We start from the raw sequence: 9975 nt of genomic DNA on the forward strand, positions 1-9975 counted from the left end.
AGATTGAATGTAACTTAAAAAAAAAAATGCTGCACAGCAATATGAGTGCACTAAAAAAGTAAGAAGAATCAACAGGCATTAAGAATATTCATGTTGACCATTAAGAATATTCATGTTGGTCAACATGCACAACCATCATGCTGCAATGGTTTTGTGAAGGCCACATGTCACACCACAAACCAATATCAGTGTTTCAACAACATTGTAACCCTTGAAAGCAAATGCCACCCCCCTCTCTATGATCCTTCTTTACTTCAGGATTTTGCAGACCACCCTGACAGTATACAGGTTCAAAAGACACTACGTAGTACATGGCTGTTGCCAATTGCAAAATGTGTTGTTACCATGGCGATCACAGAAGGGTGCAGAATTACTAATGACAGGATTCAGGCTAAAGTTAAAGAATAGTGGCCAGGAAATTGATGGCAAATAAAGACACCTATCACAGAACCAAGAGAAAATAAAATAGTATAAAATGGTAGTAATATAAAATAACTGCAATGCATCAGAGTTAAAATTATATGTGAAGTGGTTTACAAACCAGCTAATGCCACTTTTTTGGCCTTCGTAAGGACGAGAATATCAGAAAGCACAGTGGGCACTATAAACAATAAACCACTTTAAATGGCATAGCATTATATAAAGATTGTGTTTCTTTGGTGGAAGGCTAATTAGTATTAGTAGAGAAAATAATTAACAGAACTTGCATCTTTTATTGCTACGCTGAAGCCACTGCACCCATGATGTCAGTGTGACGTCAAGAAGTTGATGTTATTCTCACGGACATATGTGCAGTGATGTTGTGCCATCAAAGTAGAGGTCGGTGAATACGTATCAACTTTTTTAATACGAATAATAAGTATTGAATATTGAATAGTCAAATGCAGATGTATGCTTTTACAGAATCAATACCTATTTGGGTATAATTAAGTACCATGTCTGTACTGACTAGCACAAAAAAGATAGTAACTATCAGGGACAATGGATTAGTTGCAAACAGAAGATCACTGATTGTCATTTAAAGACTGCACGAATAGCATCTCAACAACTGTGCAGCCTGGTTGCAAACAAGTCTTTCAATAATGGATGACTGCTGTATGACAAGCTTTCCAGAAACGTTAAATAAATGGTTGTCACAAAAAGATCAGAAGTTGTGGAGAAGGCAACAAAAAGCTATTGACGGACTTGTGTGTCGTAGTGACATGAAAAGGAGCCTGTTCCAAGAAAAATATTTTTGGTTGTAGTGTAAAAGATAAGACTGCTACATGACCACCACCACCACTGGAGTGTCGAAAACACAAAGTGACAGACTACAACCAAACATCACAGGTTGTCATGTAGGCTGCCACCGCAAAACCAAAAACAGAGGATGTATTATCCATTTTGTTCTTGCGATGCTTCGAAAACTTTTGTGCTTGTTTCACTTCCAATAATTTGCGACACTTTGTTTACATTACGAAGAACAGTAGTCAGACCTTAACGGTTTATTGTTGCAAAATATTTGAAAATACCAAATAGTTTGTTTGCAAATACGAATTGAATATTACATACTAGCTATTTGTATTCGAACCTTCGAATATTCGCCTATCCTAAGTGAAAGTTCAAGCTTCCCAGGTTGAGTACTTGCGTGCTTGGAAAAGTAATGCTACCCTTTTATAGACCGTTTTTTCATGGGCGCCGCCATTGCGTAGGCAGTGGCGCCATCTATGGGCAGTTGGCATGCTGGCTTGGGCAAACGGCCGTGTTGTATGCTGTGGTATACGCTCGGCGGCAGTTTCTGGTGGATTTTTTCGCACTCGCGCGGTCTATTTAGCATGAAATGGCATCTTCTACCTGGGGAACGGTCCTGTGAGGCATAGTGAAGGAATAAGCGGCTGAAGTAACTACTGGTGTTAGGGCGGACGGAGCACCCAGCGCGAGGTGTGCGCGTTTGTTTGAGCTTACAATCAGCCTCGGATATCAGTTAGGTATTTCTGAAAATTCGTTTCACGAATATTGCCTTACTGCAGCATTCTCAGCACTGTAATTCCAAGCTCTGGTTTAGCTGCAACGAGTATAGTTACGAAACATTTGACGATCCTAACAGCGTGGGTACCCGTACCGTTCTGCTGGAGAATAAGTCATGCTGTTTTCTTTGCATACCGTACAGTGTGAATCACACTTTTCGAGTGGTCCAACTACCAGCTGCAGACTGTGCGAGCGCCCGAGTCAGTACGAAATGTTGTGTGATAGATCTGTTTGTTCTATATGGCGTATGGTCCAAGTGGTCTAAGCATGTGGCACGTCCGCAGAGTCTTACTGCGTCGTTATCCCGTGTTCTGTTTTATTCTGCCGCAAAAGGACGACATATGAACGCTTTTTTTTTTTTTTCAGTCTCCTAAGTTCAGTCATTTACAACGCGTTTACCCACGTTACGAAAATTGTGTACTTACAAATAGCTGTTGGATTCTCTTTATGTGATCCCCTTTATATATTGTGCCTTAAAGGGCAAAAAAGGCAATGCTGATCTAAGCAGGAAAGAATTGTGTGTATCATGTTGGTTTGCCAACCGCAGTGCTCGCTGTATTGAGCAAAGACTTCAGCCTCTTGCAGGAGGCTAACGTAGATATAGTGACTTGTAGACTTAAAATGCATGAGAACGATGCCGGCGGCTGATGGAAATGTTTCACAGCAACTCTTCATCGAGTGAAAACCCATACATCCAACATAGTTCAAAACACATACACACACCGCGGCTGATGCGCCTCGCATTCTTGCACATCCAAGAGAAATTTCCAGATACGTAGCTACTGCTGCGCCTAAAGGCTACACAGTGGTTGTCCGACGACCTCGTAAGAATTGACATTCAGTAAATTGCACTTGGAACTAGCTAAAACACCTCCAAATCGTTCCGCAGCGCGCGACCGGCAACACATTCAAGCTGCGCCGCGCCGGCTCACACAGGCCAGCGAGGAGGAAAGGCTCATCGCACGCCCTTTCCTTGTTGCCCGATGAAAAGGTCTATACTGACAATTACCATATCTGCCAACCTCGAAACGTTAAACTTTGTGAAAATCCTGTGGACATAATACAGAAGGAGGGGAGATAGAATGCATTAAAAGAAAAAGAGATTGGCCCCGAGCTCACGCTTTTTGTGGGAACTACTACACTTCATTAACAATGATGCATACCTTTGATGCTGCAATGATATATATAAAATGATATAAAACATGACGCAGCATTCTTAAAATTGCTACACGAGCCCAAATTCGTAAACTATGAAAAGGTCGGGAGAGTTGGCAGGTATGAATTACTAGTTCTGAACAGATGGTGTCGCCGCCTGTTCTTGCATTTTTTTTTCTGGCTTTGCAAGGATCAGCTCATAGCAACACTACTTTAATGAGTGGTCTCCAAGTGTAACCTACCAACTTAGCTTAGCCTAATATATTTCTTTATCGTCGCTTTTTTCCTTCATTCAACCATAGATTTACAGTGGAGAGAGCTTTAAAGACGGCCAGTGGTCTTCTTAAACTAATGTATGATCGTACGTATTGTGAAGCAACAACCAATCTTTTGGTGTGCTTAAACTTCCTATATAGTGGCAGCTGTGTGCCAGTCTACAACAAACATACAGCCGCAAGAGTTCTTCGAAAAGATGCTGTAATAGCAAAGTTACAAGACCCTGATGAATGACTACATGGTTTCCAAGGTTTCTGGCTTGCCTTCACTATTCTACCTCTCTCTCCTCGCCAAGTACTTCTCTACAGTCCATCTCACCAACCACGCACAGTACTGTGAAAGCTACGAGTCGTGCCAGCCAAACAGAAAAAAAAAAAAGAAAAAGGGAATGTTCTATTGTCAGATTCAGATCGCCTTCCATAGGAGCTTCACAGAGGACCAGTGGGCGCACAATGGGCAAGCACTCTCCCTTTTCAAAACACGCAGCCGGCTCTCGTCACGATGGTGTGCTCATCCCTCATCAGTTTACGAATCGATAGCTTTTACCCTGGTGATGTCACACGCATGACCCTGCTGGCTTCACGGCATATGAGAAACGGACCAGAAAAGCACAAGGAGGAGCCCGAAATTGTTTTTTGAATGAAGTGATCCCAGATGTGTAGCGCTTCCACGTTTGTTAAAGATGATCCTCACAGCATTCTTTAGACAATATACGTGTTTATTTAAAATGTGTTAAATATATCCAGGTTGGTTTGGGAGCCCGTTAATGCATCTTTTACCTGCTTTTCAACCTTTCTCTGCCTGTGATCTCTCCCGCATTCCTTGATATCGTTTGACGTGCCCTTGCATCCGCTATGGGCAGTGTGCCAACATCTTCCACAATGTGACAGAAAAGCTCCACAGCCACAAGAAACATACTAAAGGATTTTGACTATATCTTCCTTCCCACAACACTCACAAAAGTACACAGAAGTTCCATGGCTACAAAATAAACAAGAAAATTGCAACTATGAAAAAACAAAGCATGAAGCAGAAGAACTATATCATACGATATGGCCTCCGAGTCAACACTGGACATAACATATGACTTCAAGCATCCAATCATTACCTAAGATTACATCATCCACAGCTTCTTCATCGGATGGATCAGGAATATCCTCAAGGTCTTCAGGCAGCGGAGCATCTCGTAGCGTGCAGAGAGGGTTTCGCTCTCCATAAGGCACACTGATGAACACTTTTTTCTTCAGAGGTAGTTCTTTTCCTGTGAAGATACAACAAGCCAGATGCTCAGATTTGTTGCAAATTCCTGCTCCTATTACACTGAATGACTGCATTTCATTTGTCTGCTTGTAGTAAGAAACGGGCAACAATTGAGCAGCCAACGCACCTTTAAAGGAACCTGTATATGGCCAGCAATCATTGCTGCTCATTTCTCTTCTCATGGCACATGCACAGATGTGCACACTTGTACTAGAATGTACTAGATTGGGGGAGTGGGTCCCACGCAGGCTCCCCGCTGAGGCTTCATTTATTGAAAAGTTGGTGGCGCCACCGTCGCTTTTTCCTGAATGAGCGACCCCGCACACCGGCCGGACCGCAGTTGCATTGCATGGACCTTTGATAGGCGTTTCAATCTGCTGCATCTAGTTTAGATACCCAATGGCGCCAACACTGATATTATTCCCCACCGATCTATTGTAAATAAAATGGAAAAAGAGTGGCAGAAAGAATGCAAACGACACAACAACGACGGTGCAGACAGCTCAGTAGCTGTCTGCTCCTCTTGAGCAGACAGCTACTCAGCCCGTGAGCTCGCCTCAGCCAATGGGCGCTGCCAAAACAGCCGGAGCCAACGTTTATTGGCCGGAGCTTCAGAATAAGGCGACGGCAGCGCCGCCACAATTTCAACATTTTTTGCTTCACCCTCGGCGCTTGCCGAGGCATCCCCTGGACCCACTCCCTCATTCTAGTACACTCTACTTGTGCTTGCTCTTCATACATCAGCCAATTGCTGCCATACATTTGCAATCTCCTCAAGCATGTGTGCTTGGTGTCCCAGAGCTAGATTACCCTTCACCTATATGTCATAGTTTTTTTTTTTCTTTTTTTGTACTATCAGCTTCATGCAACTTTGCATGTGCCTGGTACATGCTGCTAGGTGATGACGGCGTGACTTTCAAGGCGCGTAGTCTACTTCCATGCTTCAGCAATGTGTTTGCACATATATTTGTGTGGCTTATTAAATGCTAAGCCCCCACAGCATCTTGGTGGCAACGTACTGTTGTAAATCTCATTGCTGGTTTGCTAACCAAGACACATGTACTCTTCACATCTCCCCTCAACATCTGTACTTCCTGGATTATGATGTTTAAATAGTCATTTGATTTGATTTTGTTTTTGGCTCTACTTGCTGATGTAACAGTTCTCTGCACAGCATGTGGGTGCTTGTGCAGTGAGCCTTTTTAGCTTCCACACGACCCATCCTGTCCTTACCTAACCTAAAGTGTACCATGGTTAGGTTAACCATGGTACACTTTTCTGCTTCCATGTTATGCGAGTCTGTGAGTGATGCCAGGGAATTTCTACAGGTGTGCTTAGACAGCTAAAGTGCACAGTGAACTTTTTCAAGCTATCTACAAAAATTTAACTATCATCAAGGTATTTGCGACTGTTTCCTTTTTTATTTATTTTAATTTTTTCGAAGAGGAAAGTTTTGCAACACCAAAACATGTTTAAAGCTTTATGGATGAACAGAGAATCATAACATAACAGCACTGCATTTTTCAATCTGTCTTCCTGTACTTCAGTGTATGCTGTGCTAGATAATACTGATACATACAGAGTAACACATAATGCAACAAAGCAGGGCAGAACTTTATTTCCTATTTTTATTTTGCCTATTGGCTCCATGCAACTTTGTGTCACGGTACGTTTGCAGCACGAGGACCACTTGTACATACCAGATTTCGCTTTTGTGGCAGACTGGAGAGAGATATGACGCACTCCATGGTCTTGCGCACCTTGAGGAGCCTCCTGGCTGAAGCGGCCAAAGACAAGAGACACAAAGCCTCCGACCTCAATACCTTTCGGGAACACTAGCTCCGCACAAAAGGGGTCCAGGTCCACATTGATGAAGACCCGAGTGGACATCACTAGTGTCAGATGTCAGCCAGCAGCACTGGAAAGCAAAAAATGGACGACAAAGGCGGTGTTCAAGAAAAACAAATGATGCATAGAGGTCAATCATGCAGTGTTCACAAGGCCAGGCTAATATCAGAAAATGTAAAAACTATAAACATCTCATGAAACACGTGAAGTCATCTGACAATTTTCAGCAAAACATAATAAATGCAAGCTGTAATCAACGTTGTTGACTTCAGCCCATGATAAGTCACCTGACAGTTCTGCCAATGCAGGGCTGCATGACCTACACAGTTACAGGATGCCATCAGAAATGCCCCAGTGCTGCTGCTAAGTGTAATGCCATCATGAAAAGCTATTTCAAAAAATTTCTGCACATTCTGCGATGCACAGTACTGGCATTTCGTAACATATGGCTTATTTCATAGCCCCAACTTGGGGTTGTTGAAAATATGTTTTTCTCTCTCCCTTATTCAATAGCCACTCTTCTAAAATCTCTCAGCTGCTGTTGCCAATTGATAGTGCCCATCACCGCCAGCGCTACGGTTAAGGTTTTTCTTTTTTTTTTTTTTTTAACGAACTCGGTAAGGTATCAACACTCAAGTGTACCAATAGTAGCTTTGAAAACTTGTACACTGCAATAACTGCTTGTGATAAATAGCAAAATGTCTATACAAGAATGTAGTGAAATTTTCAACTGCAATCATAAACGTCAGCAACATATTTAAACAAACATATTTTAGCGGCAAGCATCCTTTACAAAAGACAAGGGTGGCTGAGTGCCTTTGTTGGAACGTAATTTACGCATCAATTCTGGTAACATTGCTGAGAGCTTAGCCTCAGAATGTTTCTAAATCACTTTAAACTGAGACAAAACTACGTGATCTCGTTTTTGATTCACCGGAGAAGCAAAATACACCACTGCTGCTCTTTTAATTTAAAAGTGAAGGCTGTAGTAGACAGAATCACGAGAATTATTTGCCAGGTCACTTCTAGCAGTGACAAGCCAAGGCAAGAACGAATTCGGACGCTAGCCCGTCACTTTTCAAATTGCCAGTTAAGTTTTTGGCGCCATCTAACACATGAACCGGCACCACTAATTTTCCACGCTTACGGAAAACGGCCAAGGTAATTTCATAAAGCGCAAGATATAATTCGTATTAAACTTACCAAGATTAATCTTCCTTTGTTGTGTTTATTGCTCTAATCGCGCAGCAAAGCATGGGAACTTGTAAAGGTGAGTTTTACAAGTCGATGTACTACGTTCACAACTGAGAGAAACGATCAGGAAACGGTGTTGGCTACGAGATCGTGGACTTGTTCAAATGCTGACTACTAAACACAATGTCGGCAACAATATGAACAAGTCTTAACTAAACAAGTGCCCAGAATTACCTCATAGATCTAGCAGATACACTGGCGTCATTCAGTGCAGCACCTTTCATTCCAAACTTTGCACGGCAAGAAACGAAACAAAACAGTAAAAAATACAATGAAGCGTACATTGCTGCCAGATGGTGAAGCACTTACGCGCCAAACTCGCGGTACCTCTGTAAACCGTCGACCGGGTCAAAGCAGTACCGGCCAAATGAAAATCATCGTTCATCTGTATCATTAACTCATATTAAACCTAAAGTATTCAAAAATATCCTTCGCGTTAAGTCCAACAACGGATTCCTTATTAATCTTTATTAAAAAACAAACTGATTAAAAAAACGCGGCAATTTCAAAATTGTTCCAGAGCGACCACGTTCACTGAAACGTCCTGCCGACAAAATGCGACACGGAAAAACTCACACATCTGTAGATAACCGCCCGAAAACGCTCGCAGCTCGTGTTTGCACTACTTGTTTCGTACTGTGTAGCAAAATTTACGTTTAAAACCGCCCAGTGGCGCACCGACGGGGGGGTTCGGGGATTGCACCACCAATGAGGCAGTTACTCCCCCCCCCTTTTTTTACGCCCCACCTCAAACCATTTTGTGTTTTTTTTTATGGTCGCGTTGTACTCATTTTCTCCGTATGTGCGAGTGAAAGGGCGCGAGGGACGCGCTCTTTCACGGGGAGTGAACGCACGGCGGAGAACAAACGCGCGTTCTGCGCCGTGCTTCCTTAAGGGCTGCAGAAGTAGGCGTCTCTTTCCTCCTTTACAATCACCATATATGTAGAGCAAACGCGCCTTCTTCCGATGCGCGAGAGGCCGTGGGGGAGGGGGGGAAGGGGGAGGGAAGGGAGGCGACGTTTAGCTGCGGCACCAAGTGCCTATTTATATCAGAGGCTCCGGCAACAGTCACCAACGCCGCACGCATTTTGAGCGAACGCGGGCAAAATGCCGACGGCGTCGACAACAGTTCGGCGCGTTGCCGGTGCTGCTGCATGTCCAAGTTTATACAGCTGATAAAGCTAATATCATTACTCCGTATATCTCTCTACAAATTTGCTATCGCAATTGATGCTTCACCTTTCAGGTGAAACTGCGACAACTTTTTTTAACCCCTTTTCTTTCCTTGCGCCTTTGAGTACTGCAACTAACTAGTACACTCTAACTGCAACTAAGATGTAAGACGCGCAATAGACTGCACACTCGCAAACTTGCGCAAAGAGCGCTTTTTTGTCAATTTCCCGTGAAGAAATTGAAATTAGTGCTGTTTAGATGGTATTGCGAACGAAGGCAAGCTGTCAAACCCCCCTCGGCTCACCCTTGCACGCTTTCACTCGTCCATACAGCATACGACGCGCGGCGACGATGTTATCGCACTTGGACTTTATACGGAACATCACAGCGACGACGAAGGAAGTGCACCTGGAGTGTCCATATAATTGCGATCGCAACAAAAATAAAGAAAATAATTCGGCAGAGACACCTAAGAATGCTTGCGTGTGGGAATGAGAAAGCATTAAACCGCTTGTAGACCTCGGAACGTCATGAACGCGCTCATTTTGCACATTTATGACATGCCGCCACCTCCTCCCCGTTGTCTGCGCCGTCACGTGCCCAATGCCGCATGCGCTAAGCCACACCTTTAGTGAGCTGTATGGCTTTTACGTGACGTGCGCGATCACGCACCCCCTTAGATTAAAGTCCCTTTAAATGAAAAGTACCGCCTGTATCCTTTGATCAAAGCCGCTTCTTTCTCTCCTGTATCTCCGATTGGACGATGATAGCGCGCGCTTTCACTTCTTTAAATATTTTTAACGTGGGGGCGAGGGCATGCACGCGTTCCTTGTCTGCGCAAGCTCTCGTCTGCGTTCTAAGTTGCGTCGTTCCGCCGATAGGTATCCGCTGCCGTCACCGGCCCGATAGACGCGTGCCGTTGCTGCTTTATCTGGTCGATCGCGTCTAGCAAGCAAGCCGAGAAGTGTCTTACACCGTGGGCAGAACCAAGGTATACCTTGC

The 9975-nt window shown here is 43.7% G+C and overlaps 1 protein-coding gene across 1 annotated transcript in view; it reads right to left on the reverse strand.

Moving 5' to 3' along the window:
• The window catches only part of LOC119449928 (zinc finger protein 808-like), a 45516-nt gene extending 37413 nt beyond the window's left edge, over nt 1–8103 (reverse strand). Inside the window, exons 1-3 of the mRNA XM_037713221.2 lie at nt 7975–8103; nt 6399–6616; nt 4547–4699 (exon numbers count right to left, since the gene is read on the reverse strand). Of these exons, the coding sequence (XP_037569149.1) occupies nt 4547–4699; nt 6399–6588 (343 nt within the window). The 5' untranslated portion in view covers nt 6589–6616; nt 7975–8103. The remainder of the gene's footprint in view (nt 1–4546; nt 4700–6398; nt 6617–7974) is intronic.
• Between the last annotated feature and the right edge of the window lie 1872 nt (nt 8104–9975).

Source organism: Dermacentor silvarum, chromosome 4, assembly GCF_013339745.2.
Source record: "Dermacentor silvarum isolate Dsil-2018 chromosome 4, BIME_Dsil_1.4, whole genome shotgun sequence".
NCBI classification, from domain to species: Eukaryota; Metazoa; Arthropoda; class Arachnida; order Ixodida; family Ixodidae; genus Dermacentor; species Dermacentor silvarum.